This window comes from Talpa europaea, assembly GCF_964194135.1.
Source record: "Talpa europaea genome assembly, chromosome: 16".
NCBI lineage: Eukaryota > Metazoa > Chordata > Mammalia > Eulipotyphla > Talpidae > Talpa > Talpa europaea.
In genome coordinates, this window is record NC_140084.1 from 44,576,240 (window position 1) to 44,595,774 (window position 19,535).

The following is a 19,535-nucleotide window of genomic DNA, read 5'->3' on the forward strand; positions in this document are numbered from 1 at the left end:
ATCCCTCAACTTTCTGCCAGGGATGGTAGTGCCCACTGACCTCTGGCCAGGTCACTGTCAGTTAACACACCTGCACCTCATCTGTGCCCCCCACCTTGGTGGCTCCACTATGACCTCTAGTCCAGGATCTCTGATCCGGAAAAACTAGCAAATTTGGTAACTTTATCTCATCTCTCTGAACCAAGGACTTAAGACTGTGACCTCCCCCCGCCCCATTTCAGCACCTCCAAAATCTCAAGACCCAAACCTATGATTTGTGCTTAGAGAGTAAACTTCAGTAACTGTGGGATGGATGCTGGGGGCACCCTGCTGCTCAGACCTGAGCCCTCCAGGCAGCAGAGCAACATTCGCCCCCCCCTCCCAACCCTGTTGTCTGAAGGTGGGAAGGAGGGTATTCCTCAGCCCAAGGCAGAGCTTCCCCATCTGCTCCCTCCTGCGGGCAGGAGTCTCGGGGTACTGAGCCCCCACTACCCTAGTTCTTGTCTATAGGGAATTAAGCCCAGCCCAGGGGCAGATGAGCTTCGTGCTGTGTATGCCTTGATGGTCCAGCCTCAGGAGAAGAATTTGCTGTTACTTTGAAGACTACTGAGTCCTTTTACTCCTGTCCAGTAGGATAGGACCCAAACATCTCCCTGGGGGGGAAGTGGGTCACCTGGGTGGGGGTAGGGGGTGTGGTTATTGTTTTGTAATATAGCCTTTCCTACAAAATAACGAGTTTATACTTTGACCAGGTCTCAACTTGTGTGTTCTGTGGGATATGAAGGGGAGGGGGTTAACGCATGGCAGGGCCAGGGCTTGAGGGGACTCCGACTAGAAGTCAAAAGGGGTTCGACGAAAACAAAAGGGCCAACGATGTGAGATGAATCCTTTAGTGAGGGGATAGTGAGCAAAAATGTAAGGAGGGGCGCGAGTGGGGGGTAAGGTGGTTCGTGGAAAGGAATCAGTGCAACCGTCTAATGAGTAGTGGATAGAAATAAACGGAACGAAAATAGAAACGGCAGTAATTAAGTACAAGGATCTTGGGTTTAATGGATAAATGCTAAGAATAGGCCAGAGGCAAAGATGTCGATGTGACAGGTCAGGACATAACGGGTACGAGATCTGTATGAATGAGCCAGAGACAGAGAGGGATGAATAATGGAGAAGCGGGAGCTGCAAGCATGATGAGTAATGGGCCCAAAATACGATGCTTAATTAAGAAAGGCTAGAAGAATGATGGCGGAGAACTGGCAGAAACGGGCTAAAGGTAGTATTTACAGGCAGCGACGCTGAAATGAATGGGGCGAGCGGCATGCTGGGTAATGGGACGGGAATGAATGGGCCAAAGATAGAAGCCACCGCGCCGCGGGTGGGGGAGGGCGGGGAGCGCAGGGGGTTGCTGGGTAACGAGAGGGGTGGGTCTACGGCAACTGTAGCGTTAAGCTGGTAAGGGGCATTGTGGGTAACGAGAAGCGGGACAAGGTTCACGTAACCGGTTAGAATTCTCCCGAGGCACTGTGGGAAGGGCCGGCACTTCCGGTTGCCCGTCCGCGACTCCGGACTAGGGGGCTGCGCCTCTGCCGCGGAGCCTGGCGGGACGCGAGGCCTGACCTTGCTGCCTAGCAGCCTCTGCGGCGCAACCCACCTTGACCCGTGTCCCTCGACCCCGGCGTGTAGCCAATGAGCGCGCCGCGCTGCTGACGTCACAGGGTCGGCCCGCGGAGCTGCCGGAGCCAATCAGAATGCCGCCCTGGCCGAGGCGGACCAGTTATCACGCAACTTCGCCTCGGGGCGGAGTCGAAAGAAGGGCTCCGACTGGAGGGGGCGGAGACGAACTGTTAGGGGGCGTCCCAAGGTGCGCACCGCCGGCCAATGGCGGGCGAGCGCCCGAACCCGCGGCGTCGCAAACCAATCAGCGCGGAAACCTCGGGCCAATGGGAAGGGCGGGGGGGCGTGCTCGCTCGGCCCTGAGCGAGAGCCAATGGTAAAATACGATGCAAAGTGGGAGGTGGGACTTCCAGCCCTGCCTCCAATGGCGAGGCGGGGCCCCGCGCCTGGTGGGCGGACCCCAGGGCACGCCTAGCCAATGGGCTGAGCGGGGCGGGGCGGCGGCGGCAGCGGGTTCGGTTGCGCGTGGCGCACGGGGTGGGAGCGGATCCCAGGCCGGGAGCAGGCGCTGCCGCCAGCGAGGGCCGGGGCCCGGAGCCGGGCCGGAGTTGACTTGGTGCCAGACCCGGAGCGCGCGGGCCCTGACCTCCGCCCTCCGACCTTTCCCCTTGCGGGCGACCATGGGGAACGTGTTGGCCGCCAGCTCGCCGCCCGCGGGGCCGCCGCCGCCGCCCGCGCCCGCCCTCGTGGGACTCCCGCCGCCTCCGCCCTCTCCCCCGGGCTTCACGCTGCCGCCGCTCGGGGGCGGCCTGGGCGCCGGCGCGGGTCGGGGCGCGGAACGGACCCCCGGGGTGGCGGCCGCCAGCGCCGCAGGGACCGCGGACGACGGGGCCTGCGGCTGCCTGCCCAACCCGGGCACGTTCGAGGAGTGCCACCGGAAGTGCAAGGGTGAGGGCGAGGGCCCGGGGTGACGGCCGGGCTCGGGGCGGGGGCAGCGCCCGAGGACCTTGGGAGTTGGCCGGACCGCGGGAATCATGTCACGGAGCGTTAGGAGTTGACGTTGGGATCAGGTGGTGGAACGCTGGACTTGGGGCTCAGAACGATGGGATCACATGGTGGAACCTCGGCTTGGAACGCCTTAGCAGGAAAGACGGCCTCAGGCACCTCGGGGGCCCCAGGGATCCCCCAAGCCAACTTCCCCCATATGCTCGGGAAGCGAACTGAGGCCCAAGGTCACGGTGTCAGCAGGGGTCTAACGGAGATGGGGAACCTCAGGTTTCTGCATCCTGCTTTGGGATAATCTCGAGCAAAAGCGATGGAGACCTACAGAGCACTGTTCTGGCCTTCATTACCTACGAGGTCGTCAGATCCTCGCAGTGTCTCCATGGGCTGGTGCCCTCACCTTACCTATGACAGCTTTGGCGTACAGTGGCTTGTCTGGAGGCTCACAGGTAGTAGGTAGGGGCTAGCGCTGAGAGGTGGACGCAGGCAAGGCTCCTGATGCACGTCCTGGCCCCTCCACTAAGGTGATCCTGGCTCTGCTGTTTGGGCATGTTGTTCAGTGTTCTGCTTGTGGGTCCCTGGAGAAGGGAGCACTGGGAAGGAAGGAATGAGAGTTGGTGTGTGTGTGTAGGGTGGAAGGTGACAGCATTTCTTTTCTTCAGAACTGTTTCCCATTCAGATGGAAGGTGTCAAGCTCACAGTCAACAAGGGGTTGAGTAACCACTTCCAGGTGAGCCTCCCTGGTGACCTTATCCTCCGGAGGTCATCCCAGCCATCCTGCATCTGCACATACAACTCTCTTAGTCCTTCTTAAAGGGCTGGGCTTCTTGATATTGGAAAAGCGAAGCTCACTGCTCAGTGGGGGCCAGTGATAGGCTTAGGGATCCAAAGTCCAGAGATATCCCACCCACAAATAACACCCGGGCAGGAATGAAGTACCAGGTATGTAGCCCCACCCCAAGTACCTGATCTGGCCACACCTCCAGTCTCCAGCCTGGCCTGGCCCAGGGGGCCCTGACTCTTCCTCCCTCCTGGGGAAGCCAGACTAGAAAGTATCCCTCATCCCAGGCTGGAGGGGAGCTGTGCTGGGAGTGAGGTGTGCCTCTGGCTGGGTTTATTGCAGGGGGCGCTAAGGGGGCAGTCACTCATCCCCACAACCCTCCCTCTTCTCCCAGGTGAACCACACAGTAGCCCTCAGCACAATTGGAGAGTCCAATTACCACTTCGGGGTGACGTATGTGGGGACAAAGCAGCTCAGTCCCACAGAGGTGAGGGTCCTCTTATTGTTATTCATTGTATCTTCTATCTTAACAAACATGTAGCCAAACATCAGGAAAAGAGGGCTTTGTCAAGAGGCAGCCAGAGCTGCTTGAGGGTATTGGGGGGCGGGGACTGTGTTTCCAGGGTGTGTGGGAAGTTGTCATTTCTTCATTCTGAAACCATGCTCTCAGCCCAGCTCCATGAGGCCAGGGACAGCCCTGTCACTAGACAGTGATGATCCAGAGTAGACAGGCTTGGCCTGTAGACCGTGAAGGACTTTGAAAGCCACGCTAGACATTTGGATTTTCTCTAGGGGGCACTGGAGAGTCACGCAAAGATTTGAACTCCGGAAAGACTTAGATTTGTGCTTTTGAATGATCTCTGATACTTGTGCTGCCGTGCAGAGGCGAGAGGGGGAGGGGGACAAACATGAGGCGGGGGCAGGACACAGGTGAAGTTGCAGAACTGAATTAGGTCTCTGCTTCTATTAACTGTTTCCATTCAATAAGTTAATGTATTCAACAAACATTCACTGTACCCCAATTCTGTGCAGCCCTGGGCTGGGCAGTACAGGGGACACAGCAGAGACTGAAGTAGCCGTGTGTGGTGTTGCCGATGCCATTTAAGTCTAGCAGGCCCACAGTGGTCATGGTCTAGCTGGGGTGGGGGGGAAACAGACGCGTTCCCTGCAAATAATAATCCTGACTGGGCTGACATGGGGCATCCCAAAGGCCGTGGGAGCCCAGCAGGTGCTAGGAGGTCAGGAGTGCTTCTTAGAAAGAGGGAACCTCCATCCGAGGCTTTCTGATCATAGGCTTCTCACCACAATTCCAGACCTCTGGCCTCCAACCTGGTGCCTCCGTAATGCTAAGACATCTGCCCTCTGCCCACAGGCGTTCCCCGTGCTGGTGGGTGACATGGACAATAGTGGCAGCCTCAATGCTCAGGTGATTCACCAGCTGGGCCCAGGCCTCAGGTCCAAGATGGCCATCCAGGTAAGTGGGCTTCGCGTCAGCTGCTCCCCCAAGCACGCTGAGCCCCTGACTACCCTCATACCTGCCTTCTCCCCTACAGACCCAGCAGTCAAAGTTTGTGAACTGGCAAGTGGACGGGGAGTATCGAGGTTCTGACTTCACAGCAGCCGTCACCCTGGGGAACCCGGATGTCCTGGTGGGTTCAGGTAAGAGGCACAGAGCTTAGGGGGCAGTCAGAACCCAGTCCCGGTGGTACCAACAGTGTTCCCCGCTCCGAGCCTCCTTTTCCACCAGCTGAGAGACGGTGGAGGCAGGAGTGTGCCCAGGACAGCAGGCTCCCGGCAGAGACTGTCTCCCATGAACACACCTGTGTCGCGGGCGCCTTCCACCCGCTCCGGGGCTCTCTGTCCTCTTCTGTAATATGGGGCCCTCTCTAGGGACAATATAGTGGGTCTTAAAAGTTCACGTGAGTGAAAAGCTTCAAGCGGGCACGGCCTGTAACAGGTCCTGAGGAAATGTGAGCCGTCCTTAGCCTGTTACAGGCCTCTGTGCTTGCGATGGGGCACAGTTGTGGGTGGGGGCGTCTGAGATGGAGACTGTTGAGTTTGGGTTGGCCGGGAGCAAGGGCCATCTGGCTTCTGTCTGAGCTTCTAGCTTCTTCCTCCTGTTCCCCTGGTTTGGTCTCTGGGTGTCTCTCACGGATTTCTCTACATCCGTAGTGAGTATTTATTGTGTGTCCTGGGTATATTTTTGGCTCTGAGGACAAAGCAGTGAATAAGAGTTCAGTCGGCCCTTTGGGAGCGTGCATTTCCAGTGGAGCAGACAAGTAAGATGGGTGTCTAAGGAAAAGGGGTCTGGGACTGTATGAAAATGCTTGGCCCCCAGGGGAGAGGCCGCCAGGGGGCGTGGGTGAAGCCCTCAGAGAAAGCCTCATGATACGCGAGACAGTGGATGGGAGAGAAGGAACCAAGGATATGTACAGAACAGGGCGTTCCAGCCACGGGGGAGAGCAAGTGCAAAGGCCCTGCGGTAGGAGCCCTTTATTGGACCATCAAGGAGGAGCCTGGTTGCGGTGGATGGGAAGGAGGGAGGGTAATAGCAGTCAGAGGAACGACAGGCCAGATCACATAAGGCTTTCTGGAACTTGAGCCTTTCCTCTGAGGGAGGGCACTGGAGGTTTCTGAGGGAAGGGATCTGTCTTCGTCTCTAACAGGGCTCTTTCTCTCTCTTGTCAACACGGGGAGAACAGACTCCGCGGGGATTCCACCAGAGGGGCTGAGGAGGTGGTGGATGTGCTTTGGAGGTGGTGCCAGTGGGGTGTGCAGATGGATTGGATGCGGGGTGGAGGATGGATTGGATGGAGGAATCAGGGTGTCTTTGTTGCTTTGAGCTTGAGTGATTCGGAGGGTCAGTTTCTCATTCCTGCTTGTCTGTGCCGCTGTTGGCTCTCTGCGGAGACGGGCTCCGGGCAGTGAGCACTGAGTGAATGTGTGCGCAAAGGCGAGAGGCCGGGGTGTTACTTGTGAGCTTGTTGAGCAAGAGATCAGGGGAGAGAGGGGAGCAGCTGGAAAGGCAAGGGCCGTGTTGTAATCACCCAGTGCAGTCCGGGAAGCTGGACATGAGGGACCTCCTGTGTGAGGCTGCATCCCATGGGAACTGGGGGGCAGGAAGGAATGTTTCCTGTCTCCTGATGGCCTCTGTCAGCACCACCACCTCTGTCAGCCTGTGTCTGCTCACACACTCGCTGCAGTTGGGCCACAAGAGCTTTTCTGACACTTTGTTCTTCCCACCCCAGGACCTTGTCACCTGCTGCTTGGAGTTCTTCTCTGTTTTGTTTTTTTAAGATTTATTTTTATTCATTTATGCATCAGAACTGGGGTATAGGCCACGTTTCTCCATTCTTTTATTTTTTAAAGATTTATTTATCTATGCATACATGAACTGGGGCACAGGCCAGAGATGTGAGGGGTGAGAGGATTCACCAGAGACAGTGCGGGGAGCAGAACAGGCAGATTGATGGAAACATACTGCTGAGGGGAGCAGCGGGGAGACAGGAGAGGTCTGCTGCGCCATGTGGGTAGCTCCCTGGCCGGGGATTGAACTTGTGCTGCAGAGGCTGTGGACAGCTTCGCAGTGCTATGCTTTAATCCCTCGCACCACCAGGGAGGCCCCACTTCTCTCCGTTCTTGATGGAACTTGAATGCCTGGGCCTCAGAACACGTCACTTCACAAAGACTGTGTGACTAAAGGGGTGTTCTCGTTTGCTCTGTATCCCCTGACCCTGCCCTCTGGTCTTTGTGGCACTTCCCTCTGAAATATCTTGCTCTCAAGGCAGGAACTTGCCTGTCTTCCTTACCACGTTGTGCCCAGTGCCTGGAACCATGTCAGGAACAGACGAGGTGCTCGGAAAATACTGAGCAAGCCAATGCGTGGTGGTGACAGCAGCTCCTGTTTTGTTATTTCTTGCCCCTCGGCACATCTGCAGCCTTTTCCTTCATTTAGCCTCTTGAGGCACCGTCGACAGAGTAGGGAGGAAACAGCTCCTTGAGTCCTCTTAACACCCAGGTGGGGTCTGTTCTGCCATTGAGCCCCATCTTCCTGAGGCCCAAAGACAGGACATGCTTCCCCCAGGACACACATGGAGTTGGACTGGAGTCCCGGCTCTTCTTTTTTTTTTTTTTTTTTTTTTAAGATTGATTGATTGATTGATTGATTTATATATACAAGCACTGGGTACAGTCACAAGCGCGGGAGGGTGAGAGAATTCACCAGAGCCAGAGCGGGGAGCAGAGCAGGCAGAAGGACCGAAGTACACTGCTGAGGGGAGCAGCGGGCGGTAGGAGAGGTCTGCGCACCATGCGGGACCCTCCTCCTGTGGCCAGGGAGCAGCCGGGGATTGAACCGGCGCTGCAGAGGCTGCAGGCAGCTTCGCAACCCAGCGCTCAACCGCTGCGCCACCGGGGAGGCCCCTGGCTCTTCTTGATGGCACCAGGCACCGCTCTGATGCTCTGGCACGGCCCCCAGACCCTCTCCTTGGAGCCCGAGGCCACTGTCCTTAGTCTGTACAGGTGTCTCTTCCTCCCTCTGATACTAGTAACTACAGCGCCTGCAGGGCCTGGTGGGGTGCTGAGCTCACGACCAACCCTCAGGCACATGGCTCCACCTACTCAGCCTCAGTTTCCTCATCTGTCACAGGGGCACCACTACAGCGACCACCACTTGGTGGACAATTCAGTGGGATGAGCCCGTCTGACCCAAAGGGCAACCATTTGCAGCTTGAGGGTTCGCTCTGTGTTGGATCTGCCTGCCTTCCCCAGGGGGCCCAGTATCAGTGTTTCCGTGGCCCCCATTTCACAGTGGGGCTGGGGGGACAGTGATGAACTCAGTCAGCCGGGCCACACTGCCCAGAAGCCGAGCAACGGGAGCTTGCGTGGCGGCCTGACTCGTCGAGCCCTAGTTCCTGCCCGTCCCCTCCGTGCGGCCCTGGCTCGTGGCCGCTGCTGCTTTCTGGGAGCTGTGAGTGAGAGCTCCACAGCCCCTTCCTGCCTCCCCGGGCCGGCTCGGGACATGGCCACCTTTGAACGAAGGATCTCACAGCCACTTAGCGCCTGCTTTGAGAAGACTGTCAGGAGAGGTTCCCGTCACTCCTGAGGGCTTATCCATGCATCGTGCTGCCCAGTGACGTCTCGCTCAACTGCAGACCACGCACGGGGTGGGGGGGGGTCTGTGTCTGAGCTTGCTGCGGGGCGGGCTCTGCCATCTAGGTTTGTGTGATTACGTTCTGACATTCACCCAGCGGCCGTTTTCAGAAGGTGTCCCCGTTAATAAGCGACATGTGACTGATGGCACCTGACCCCCACCCCCTGGAGGGACTGGGACAGCATCTCTAGAAGGACTGTGTCCTGTCTGAGGCAGAGCAAGGGGAGGGCTGCTCCAGGAAGAGGGCGCAGCTTGGACCAGGGCCTGGAGCCTCAGGAGCATGGAGGGCGAGACACTGTACCCCTGAAGCCAAGACCCGCCTTCCCGTCAAGTTCTGCCCCCACGGAGCATCTACCCTGGGTGTCTGCCATTCCCCAGCCACTCCCACGCCTTCCTGTGCGGGCCCCAGCAGAGGAGTCGAAAGGCCATAGCCGACGCCCAGATCTCCCTGCCGCAGCATCTGCCCAGCAGGTTTGGGAGGCGGGGTGGGGTAAAGGGAATCCTGGCTGCCAGGCTCTGCCCCTGGCCAGGCCTCCTGTGGACCCTCACAGACCGCTGGCTGGCTGGCACTTGCACTGCTGAGTGCCCCTAGTTGAGAGGCACTGGACTCCATGAAGCCTCTGCCCCGGGAACTATTGCCCATGGGGGAGGAGGCAGCAGGGTGATGGCCATAGAGGTTCTGGAAGGAATGAGGTGTTTGAGGAAAAGGCCTTCGAGGACGTGTGTGCTGGGCAGCACTCAAAAGCATCTGGGCACGGGATACCCTAGGGGAGCTGAGGTCGGGGAGCACATAGGACAGAGTGAGAGACTTAAGCAGGAGAGAGCATGCGCTCTCACTCTGGGGAGCTGCTGCTCTGTCCTCTCCGAGGGTGGACACAGCAGGGCCAGGCGGGGTGACCACACTGCCCCTGTGGCAGTAGTAGCTCCGAGCGGCGTGCCAGCCCCTGCTGCGGAGCCAAGTCCATATAGGGGAAAGGCCCAGCAACCTGCTGGGCCCCTGTGTGGGCCCATAGCTGGTCGGCCAGAAGCAGCAGAAACAAGTGTCTACGCAGGGCTGCGGGGGAGGGCGCCCAGGGCTGGCTGTGTGGCGAGAAGAGGGGGTGCTGTATTTGGAAGCCTACAGGTCTCCACGGCTGTGCTCAGGAGACGGTCGGAGGCCAGGTCTGGGGCAGCAGAGTCCAAGGTGGAAGTGTCACTCCAGATCATTTTCCCTTCTTGGGCCTCAGCTTTCCCCTCAAAGGTGGGTCCAGCTGCCCTGGCTCTCAGGTGCAGGGGTGGGTTTGCGTTGCTCTGGGGCAGGAAATGCGCACAGTGGCTCACCTGAGCCCGTCGTGGCCGGCTCCAGCCCACCCTGACCCGGCCTCCCCAGCAGCCACCCCCAGCCTCTGGCCTTGAACCCCACTGGTAGCCCCCACTTGGGTGTGCCCACAAATGGGAAAGCTCCCTGCCTCACTCCTGCCCCGGGTCCCCTCCCTGCTGCCCTCTACCCCCCGTCTCTCTCACTAGGCTCCGTCCCAGCCTCTCGGGCTTTCTGTCCAGTTTCGACGGAGTTTTAAGCCGCCCCCATTTCTTTTTTTTTTTTTTTAAGATTTGTTTATTTATTTATACATGCACTGGGTACAGTCAGAAGCGCGGGAGGGTGAGAGAATTCACCAGAGCCAGAGCGGGGAGCAGAGCAGGCAGAAGGACCGAAGTACACTGCTGAGGGGAGCAGCGGGCGGCAGGAGAGGTCTGCGCGCCATGTGGGACCCTCCTCCGGTGGCCGGGGAGCAGCCGGGGACCATGTGGGACCCTCCTCCGGTGGCCGGGGAGCAGCTGGGGATCGAACCGGCACTGCAGAGGCTGCGGGCAGCTTTGCAACCCAGCACTCAACCGCTGCGCCCCCGAGGAGGCCCTGGCCCCCATTTCTGATTCTATTCCCCTGTTGTAGGTGTCTTGTTTCTCTCTTCCTCTCTGGTGCTTCCCTTGCGGAAGCTCGGGTCTGTGGTGTCTGCTACCCAGGGCGCCAGAGATAGGACTGCGTCTCCAGGCTCGGGCACCAGGCGGCAAGTCATTTGGTAGCCTGCTGGCAGGAGTGGGGCGGGGCCTGTGAGCCCGAAGGTGGTGGGGCGCAGCTGGGATTTGTACCCAGACTGTCTGGGCCCCCCAAGGTGCACTCTTGTGGCAGGCGGGTAGTTCAGTGTCCAGGCTTTGAAGATGAAGAGGCCTGGGTCTGCCCCCGGCACATGTAGTGACTGCAGGTAAAGGACACTCCCTCAGCCCCGGGGGGTTGCTTGAACCAGCTGAGGTCCCTGGGCGCACGGGGGGCTGACCTCAGAGCCCTGTGAGCCGCTAGAGCAAGGGGCCAGTGTGGAGACCAGAGGGCAGGGCGAGCCTGCAGGCCTCCTGGAGCAGGAATGTGGCTGGGCGGAAACCAGCCAGCGGGTGAAGTAATGCTGCGCCGTGTCTCCCGCAGGAATCCTCGTGGCCCACTACCTCCAGAGCATCACGCCGTGTCTGGCCCTGGGCGGAGAGCTGGTGTACCATCGGCGGCCGGGCGAGGAGGGCACTGTCATGTCTCTAGCCGGGAAATACACATGTGAGCCTGGGGCCCGAGGGGAGGTGTCCGCCTGGGGGATGAGGGGGGACCTGGGTTCCCAGATGCCCCTGTTCTCTCGGTAACCTGCCCACCCCCCACCCACTCTTTCAGTGAACAACTGGTTGGCAACAGTAACGTTGGGCCAGGCGGGCATGCACGCGACATACTATCACAAAGCCAGCGACCAGGTGAGCTGCCCTGGGCCCGGCTGAGAGGGCGCGCTTTCCAAGCGTGCACTGCCTGGGGCTGCTGTGCACCCCGAGTCCAGACTGGGGGGCTGAAGTGTGTGTGTGTCCGCCTCTCCAGCTGCAGGTGGGCGTGGAGTTCGAGGCCAGCACAAGGATGCAGGACACAAGTGTCTCCTTCGGTTACCAGCTGGACCTGCCCAAGGCCAACCTCCTCTTCAAAGGTACGGGCCTCAAGTCTCCCTGCTTGGAAAACAGGCCCGAGGTGACTCGGCTCTGAGTGGGCGCGTGAGTCAGGGGACATGCTAGAGAGCAGGGTGGTGGGGTTTTGGTGAGGCTCCAGATGACCTGGAACAGGTGTTGAGGGGTGGGCCAGAGCTCCGCGTCCCCTCGCCGCCTCCCCCACACCCCAGCCAGCCCTCCCCATGCTGCCACAGGCCTTGTTTCTCCTTTCCTAAGTAGAGGGCAACTTGGATCCTGTCTGGCCTAGCCCCCTCATCTCCTATTATTGGAAACTGCGTCTCCCAGAGGTTGGATCACCACTGCTAGACCCAGAACCCCTAGCAAGCGTCTGATTGGCTAGTATTGACGTCCAGCCTTCAGACCTCAGAGGGCTGGTTCAGGGGTGGCCCCGGGATTTACGTGCCTCTGCAGCCGCTCGCCTCCGGGCTCCTGTCCCTGTCATTAGCCTGTCAGAAGCTGGGTGTGGCTTCCAGCTCTGCCGTGCCCTGCTCCCCCTCAGTGCATAGCACCCCGTTCCATGACATGGGCACAGCTCTATGCACATGTCCAGCTTTATGCCACGAATGCAGTGACCAGGCCCCGGCCACACAGAGCTCAGGAGGCCACCAGGCAGGGGACGTACCCACCACCTGAGACAACCTGGCATGAGCAAGACCGGAGTGGGCCAAGCCCGGGGAGGGACTGAGGAACCCCATGGTCATCGGGCTGAGGTCTTAGAGGGAACAGGAGTGACACGCCAGGTGCGATAGGGGCTGACGCACTTGGGGTGCAGGAAGCGCTCCAGGAGGTGCTCTGCATGCGCTAGGGACAGGGTGGGGAGCCGGCACTTGTCTCACCATAGCTGTTGGCCCGCAGGCTCCGTGGACAGTAACTGGATCGTGGGTGCCACCCTGGAGAAGAAGCTCCCGCCCCTGCCCCTAACGCTGGCCCTCGGGGCCTTCCTGAATCACCGAAAGAACAAGTTCCAGTGTGGCTTTGGCCTCACCATTGGCTGAGCCCCTCCAGCCCCGCCTTCCTCACCCTTCTTCCTGCAGACCCCACCTCCCCCTCCCTTCCCTCCCTCCTTGGGGGTCAGGGGGGCAGCGGAAAGGAGGGAACCCCTCACCCCAGCAGCTGAGGCCCCGTGGGGCGCTTCAGAATTCAGAGCAGCAGGGGCTGCAAGCCCAGTGGACCTGGGGTCCCGGAAGGAATTCCGGAATTGAGGGGCACGGGGGATGCTGAGCACCAGGGGCAGAGGTGGCCAGACAACCTCAGGGAGGTGTTGGGGCATCCCATCCCCCAAAGGGCCCTGAGCCCCGCCCCAAGGGGGCAGCAAGAAGAGGAGCTTCCCTATCCTCAGTCAGTCCACCCCGCCCACTTTCCCAGCCACCCCTCGATATAAATCATGTTTATAAGTTATGGAAGAACCGGGACATTTTACAGAAAAACAAAAAACACAAAAAATATAAATGAAAAAAAAAAAAGTGAAATGGGAGCCCTCCATTTTCCTGCCTGTACTTAACGCCTTCAACTTTGGTCCGCCTCGCCTGGCCTTCCCATGGCTGCCAGTAGGGGGTGCTACAGGGTCGGGGCACGGAAGGGTGCCACAAGCCGCCAGGGGGCTAGCTTGGAGCGGGGAAGGCCCAGGATCACACGGCCTCCCTCCTGCTCTGGGAGGACAGTCCGGCCTTCCCTAGCCAGGAGGCGTGGCTTTTTGGTCATCGGCCCTGACCTGACCTGGCCGGAGTGGCTGCAAAGAACTTTGTCCCTCCAGCTGAAGCAACAGGGATGATGTTCTGTGTGCTAGGGTGGGGGCAGCCAGCTGGGAAGTCGGTCGTTTCAGATTCCAAAGGGACAAGCAGTGATGGCGTTTTAGGCCTGTGATGGGGAGGCCCGAACTTTCAACATCTTCAGGAAGGATTCAAGCCCTGGAAAAATCAAGAGTCAGTACTGCAGAACTACAGGCTGGGCTGGGGAGGGGCTGACTCAGTGTTGAGGCATACAGGAGCTCCACCAGCCCCTCAAATCAGGAAATGAAACCCAGTACCTTCACCCCCACCCCATGTGCACAGGTTCTGGGGAGGGAGGCTGCTGGGAAGGCGTGACCTCTGTCACCCAGAGAAGCCATCCCACCTGCTCCCTGCCAGTGCCTTTTGAAGCCAGTACAAACAGACTGGGTGCTGGCTGGCATCGGGACCGCCTTCATAGGACCCCTAGGCGTTCAGCCTCTTGTGACTCCGTAGAACCCCACAGCGTGCCCACCCCACAGGAAGGAATCCCCGCTCCTATTCGCCCCCTATGGCTTCGCTATCCACTTTGTGTCTGAGGTTTTGGTTTGTGAAATAGCTGGGTTCCCCCATGGGGCTGCCAGGAAGGTGACAGCGCTGGAGGCCTGATGATCTACCTTCACAACACAGGCCTTCTGTGCCAGGCCTGTTCCTCTGTGCTTTCTTGACACACTAGCCTACTGCATCACCCAACTGTGGCGTAAGTGCAGCGCGTCCCGATTTTGTGGGCCAGGAAACTGGGTGGTCAGAGAGGCTAGGTCATTGGCCCAAGGTCACACAGCTGGCAGCCAGCAGAACCCAGATTCAGACCACAGCTGCTTGGCTCCAGCGTCGGAAGCTCTAACCCGGTGGCATGAATACCTGCAGCCCCATGGAAGGCACAATTTGTGGGTGTCTCCGGGGATCCATGACACGGAACTGGAACTGCTGAGAGCTGGGAGTAAGACCCAAGTCTCCCTCTCAGAACCTAGGCTTTCAGCAGACATTACAATGTCCCGGGCCTCTCGTCCCCTTCTCAGACTCAAGAGTCTGGGCCCCCAGCCCCTGCCTCGAATTGTATTCATCCACAGGAAAAGGGGGGCAGGAAAGGGAGCTCTCCGCAGCTGCTATGCCCAGCCCCCCAAAGTGGAGACGGGTGCCTGAGTTACTGGGTAAGATGTCATCCCCCTTCGAGGGGGCAAACGGGGGAAGGGTCACCGGGCTGCCGATCCCAAGCCCCACCCCGCTCTGCGTGTGTGAGGGGGGTGGGGAAGAGCCCACCTCGTGACTGGGGGCTGGTCCAGCTCGGTTAGCCCTGGAGGAGTGGGCGGAGCAGGGGGAGCCCTATAATTGGACGAGTCCCGGATCCCTGAGTCCTATTCAGCCCTAGCGGAGGCAAAGGACGTGCTTCCCAGGAGCCGGTGAGAAGCAGCGTCGGGGGTACTGAGAACAACAACTTTGGGGGACGGATTGGTGGGGAGAGAGGTGGTAGCTGTCCTGTGCCTGGTCGGGGATACTGAGAACAGCAACTTTGGGGGACGGACTCGGGGGTGGGGAGAGAGGTGGTAGCTGTCCTGTGCGTGGGTCCGGGCAGCAGGGGGGCTGGGGCCGAGGCGGGGGGTCGCGCTGGACCTAGAGTGGAGCTGGGCGATAGGGGTGTCTCGGCCGGACTAGAAGAAGGTGGGATGGGGAGCAGCTGCACCTATGGGGAGAACCAGAGGCGCCCAGCGCGACCCATTGGCGCTCGTTTATTGAGCATCTACTGAGCTGCCCCGTCTTCCTCGGATCCTCTGAACTGGAGGCGCAGGGGGGGCAGCAGGGAAGGTTCGGTCGAAGGACTTTCCGATGCGGGTTAAGTCAGCTAAAACGTGGAAGGCGGAGGTTAGATGTGAATTCTGAGCTCAGAACGCCAAGGGAGGCCGAGGCATGCGAGGTTGGAACTTAAAAAAGCCCAGTTGGGGTGCACTGAGAACCCCGAGCGGGTGGGTGGAATTTGAACCCGGGGGCGGGGGGAGGGGTGGCATTCTGGCCGCCGTGGCGGGCCGGGGATGGGAGAGACGAGACAATAGCGCAGGAGCCTTTAGGTAAATGTTTGCGGTGGGATTAGGGTGGTGCGGCTCTGCGGCGCGGCTTTGAAGGGCCGGCCGCGGGGGGCGGGCTTCTGGGAGGAGGCGGCCTCACGGCTGTTGATTGACACTTTCGCCCTCTCCAGGCTGGGCCACCGCGAGCCGGGAGGATGAAGGTTCTGTGGGCCGTGCTGGTGGTCGCGCTCCTGGCAGGTATGGGGGGGCCCTCGCTGCGGTTTCCTGCGCCCCCTCCCCTGCGGGGGTCGGCCCCACCGCTGAGGTCACTGAGCAGCTATTTTACTCTCTGGGCCTCAGTTTCCCCATCCTTAACATGGGAGTTATAACAGTTCTCTGTGTGTGTGTGTGTGTGTGTGTGTGATTCAAGTTTATTTGAAGGAGTGTTTGACACGTTATCTGACGCGTTATCTGCAGGTGTCAGCAGTGATCTCTTATTCTCCATCACCTCTCCTTCCCCCCAGCTTGGCCCTGCCTGCAACACACACACTCAATAAACGTTTTTCAAATGATTCAACAGACTGGGGGGGTCCCCCACTCCCTGCTCTGACCCTCCCTGGGGAGCCTTGTGGAGGCACCACTCTGACCCAGGTCCTGTGCCCAGAGGGACCAGGGGACACTCACACCGCAAACTTGTTCCTTGCAGGATGCCAGGCCGATGTGGAGCCAGAGTTAGCGCCCGAGGAGGTGCCGCTGAAGCCCGAGCAGGGCAGGTGGCAGGGCGGCCAGGCGTGGGAGGTGGCACTGGGCCGCTTCTGGGATTACCTGCGCTGGGTGCAGACACTGTCTGACCAGGTGCAGCAGGACCTGCTCAACTCTCGGGTCACCCAGGAACTGGGGTGAGTGTCGGGCCCTGGCCTCTGACCCTCGTGGTGAAGTTTCTTTTGGACCCTGTCCCCATCGGTCTGGGCTTCTTTCTGTCCCTGTTCCCACCCTTGGGGGTGTGGGTCTTTCTCTTCTTGCCGGCTCTTTTCCAGGTCAGGCCCCGCAGAACCAACTGGGTTTTCTTTCCCAGCTCCCCTTATTTCTGGCAAGTTCCTCTCTGTCTCACCCTCTCCTCGTTTCTCTCTCTCCGTGCACACCCTCTCGGCCCCCAGGGAACTGAGGGAGGAGACCATGCGGGAAGTGAAGGCCTACATGTCCGAGGTGGAAGAGCAGCTGGGCCCTGTGGCCCAGGAGACGCAGGCGCGCCTGACCAAGGAGCTGCAGGCGGCGCAGTCCCGGCTGGAGACCGACATGGAGGACGTGCGCAGCCGCCTGGTGCAATACCGCAACGACGTGCAGGCCATGCTGGGCCAGAGCACCGAGGAGCTCCGGGGCCGCCTGGCCTCGCACCTGCGCAAGCTGCGCAAGCGGCTGCTCCGCGACGCCGAGGACCTGCAGAAGCGCCTGGCGGTGTACCGCTCCGGGGCTAGCGAGGGTGCCGAGCGGGGCGTCGGCCCCCTCCGCGAGCGTCTGGGGCTGCTGGTGGAGCAGGGCCGCTTGCGGGCCAACAACTTGGGCACCCTGGCCACCCAACAGCTGCGAGGGCGCCTGGTGGAGGTGGGCAACCGGCTGGAGGAGGTGGGCAACCGTGCCCGGGACCGACTGGAGGAGGTGCGGGAGCAGGTGGAGGAGGTGCGGGCCAAGGTGGAGGAGCAGGCCAATCAGATGCGGCTGCAGGCCGAGGCCTTCCATGCCCGCCTCAAGGGCTGGTTCGAGCCCCTGGTGCAAGACATGCAGCGCCAGTGGGCCGGGCTGGTGGAGAAGCTGCAGCTGGCCGTGGGCCCCAGCCCCACCACTGTGCCCAGCGAGAACCAGTGAGCCCCGCCCTTGCGTGCCTGATGGGCTCCACTCCTGCCCTGTGCTGCCCACCTCTCCCCAGCCTGCAGGAGGCCCCGCCCGCCGCGCCCAGGTGGGCCCTAGCTTAATAAAGATTCATCAAGCTTCACAGCCGTGTCGTCCATCATTTCCTCCAGCTTCCCTTCCCCACACAGGTCTGCGCTGTGTCCATCTCTTGATCTCGTCTGTCTCTCTCTTTGCTTCCTTCTGCCCCTCCTGAGTCTCATGTTTTTCTTCCTGCCCCTGCTACTCTCCACCACTCTCTCTTCTCTGCCTCTCTTAACACTCTGAGACGGGCAACAAACCCACCCCAGGGGTAAATCCTGCAGTTGCTCCTGACTACCTCACTCGGGCACCAAATTGGCCTTGGTGCGCGGGGCCTCAGAACACCGGCGTCACAGTCCTGGCCCTCACAAGTCCTGGGCCACAGTGCTGATATTAAGCCATTTGCATTTTTTTCCCACTCACTATTCTCGCACCGCCTCCAGACAGTCTTATCTGATCCTGGCCTGCGCTCACTGCTCACTGAGACTTTCATTTCTCTGGCTTCCTGTTTTCCAGCACCTTAATCTTTTTATCTCTTCCCTCCTCAGGTTTCTCTTGCCCCCAGCCCTGCTTGTTGCTTTTCTCTCTTCTCCCTCCATCTGAGGCGTCTGTCCTGGCCCTTCTGTGTCTTCTGGGTTACCAAGTCCCTTCACTGGGCTCAGTGCTTCCCTGCCCCCTCCATCCGTTTCTGGCTCCTTCTCCAGCTGGGTGGGCGACCTCGCCTCCAGCCCCACCGGCCCTACTGGGTGCTGGGCCCGGGCTGCCAAGCCCGGGGAGAGGCGCATGCGCGCTCCTGCGCCCGCGCACAGCGGAGGGGCTGCCAGGGCGCAGAGAGGGCTCCGGGCTGGAGATGGAGCTGGAGCTGGAATGTCTCAGAGGCCAGGGTTGAAGTCCCGCCTCAGGCGCTCTCCTTCCCACCCCCTCAGTTCTCAGGAAGGGGACAGGGTTCCCCCCCACCAGGGACAGGCCGGGGCTTGAGCTGGAATCTCCCAGGCCCAGCCCTCGCTGCACATCTCTGCCAGCTTGGGTCGTTGCTGTCCCGAACGAACACCCTCGGCACCTTCTGGAGGTAGGTGCCCCTCCTTGAGGCTCTCGCCCCCGAGCCCCCCCCCCCGTGAGGCTGAGTGAAGAGGGGATGTGTCAGTGGGCTCAGGCAAGAGGCCTAGTCCCAGCCAAGCCTGCTGCCAATTCAATCTGTGTCCCCGAGTGGAGCTGTGCCCTTTGAACCTCAGTTTCCCCCAGTGTCAATGATGCAGATGGCACCAGCCAAGCACTTCTCCCACTTGAGTAGCTGAATCTTGAATTCTTTTTTTTTTAAAGATTAAATTATTTATGCATACAAGAGCTGGGGTACAGGCCAGAGGTGTGGGGGGTGAGAGGATTCACCAGAGACAGAGTGGGGAGCAGAACAGGCAGACTGACTGAAATACACTGCTGAGGGGAGCAGCAGGTGAGACAGGAGAGGTCTGCTGCGCCATGTGGTTGCTCCCTGGCCGGCTGGGGGATCGAACTCATGCTGTAGAGGCTGCGGATAGCTTCATAGTTTGCGTCTTAACCCCTTGCGCCACCAGGGAGGCCCTGAATCTTGAATTCTTGCATTTGAAGATGTTGAGCAAAGGGTGTCCAACCTCCCTGCAGCCCCTGTCAGGTCTAGAGGTGGAAAGAGGGCACAGGCAGGGGGTGCAATGGACAGAGGCTGACCCCAGCAGGGATCCAGAGAGACAGCCTGGAGTCCCCAAGGAGAGAGCCCAAGCGCCCTACCCGGCAGAGCTTCTCCCTGAGCCTTGCTGTGCTCGGCTCTTTCTCCATCTGTGAATGGAAGCCCCTAGTGCTGAGATGAGGATGAGACTGGGGAAGCAGAGCTGTTTTTCCATTCCTGTGTGGTAGGGAAGTAGGGAGCAGACACTGTGAGGATGTCTGGGGAGAGCTGGGCAGCTGGGGGGCTGAGCAGAACTGGAAATTAAAGCAGAACTGGGCCTGGCGGGTGTCGCAATCCTGCCAGGGTCAAGTCTGTGCATCCCTTTCACAACCATCCCCTCACCCCAAGGCTGGCACATGGTCGTGGGGACACAAGGCCAGCCAACCTAGAGTCTGGGTCCAGGGCCACCCCCCTCCTCAGCTGCCAGAGTTCACTGGCGGTCAAATGCAGCAGGGGGCAGGGGGGAAGCACTGGACTCCAGCCCTGGGGGACGGATGTGGCCATGGGAAGGGAGATGGGGTTGGAGGGGGTGCTTGGAGCCAGGAGGGGGCCTGAGAGGGTGAATAAGAGCAGATGGACCTCTGGAAGCTTGGGAAGTGGGGGAGCGAGCAACGGA

The 19,535-nt window shown here is 60.0% G+C and overlaps 2 protein-coding genes across 3 annotated transcripts; both read left to right on the plus strand.

The window, feature by feature from the left end:
* Window positions 1-2,267: 2,267 nt before the first annotated feature.
* Window positions 2,268-12,523, plus strand: TOMM40 (translocase of outer mitochondrial membrane 40; the record flags this gene model as incomplete). Its single annotated transcript, XM_084257121.1, has 9 exons — window positions 2,268-2,535; window positions 3,252-3,319; window positions 3,765-3,857; window positions 4,743-4,844; window positions 4,924-5,029; window positions 10,978-11,100; window positions 11,212-11,288; window positions 11,407-11,509; window positions 12,384-12,523. 9 exons carry the CDS (start codon window positions 2,268-2,270, stop codon window positions 12,521-12,523), a joined length of 1,080 nt encoding a protein of 359 aa, XP_084113247.1.
* A 2,141-nt stretch (window positions 12,524-14,664) lies between these two features.
* APOE (apolipoprotein E) lies at window positions 14,665-17,274 on the plus strand. Of its 2 annotated transcripts, none has more exons than XM_084257376.1 (4): window positions 14,665-14,694; window positions 15,486-15,552; window positions 16,001-16,193; window positions 16,452-17,274. In XM_084257376.1, the coding sequence occupies exons 2-4, from the start codon at window positions 15,510-15,512 to the stop codon at window positions 17,155-17,157; spliced, it is 942 nt and encodes a 313-aa protein (XP_084113502.1). In that variant the 5' UTR covers window positions 14,665-14,694; window positions 15,486-15,509; the 3' UTR covers window positions 17,158-17,274. The 2 variants fall into 2 exon arrangements, with proteins under 2 accessions (XP_084113502.1, XP_084113503.1); XM_084257377.1 differs by lacking the exon at window positions 14,665-14,694 and adding an exon at window positions 14,695-14,713.
* The last annotated feature ends 2,261 nt before the right edge of the window (window positions 17,275-19,535 follow it).

Bases quoted from the DNA above. Each gene is read 5' to 3' on its own strand.
- APOE (XM_084257376.1), top strand. From the start codon at position 15,510: ATGAAGGTTCTGTGGGCCGTGCTGGTGGTCGCGCTCCTGGCAG. The intron at 15,553-16,000 runs GTATGGGGGGGC...TGTTCCTTGCAG, and splicing joins GGTGGTCGCGCTCCTGGCAG to GATGCCAGGCCGATGTGGAG. The intron at 16,194-16,451 runs GTGAGTGTCGGG...CTCGGCCCCCAG, and splicing joins CGGGTCACCCAGGAACTGGG to GGAACTGAGGGAGGAGACCA.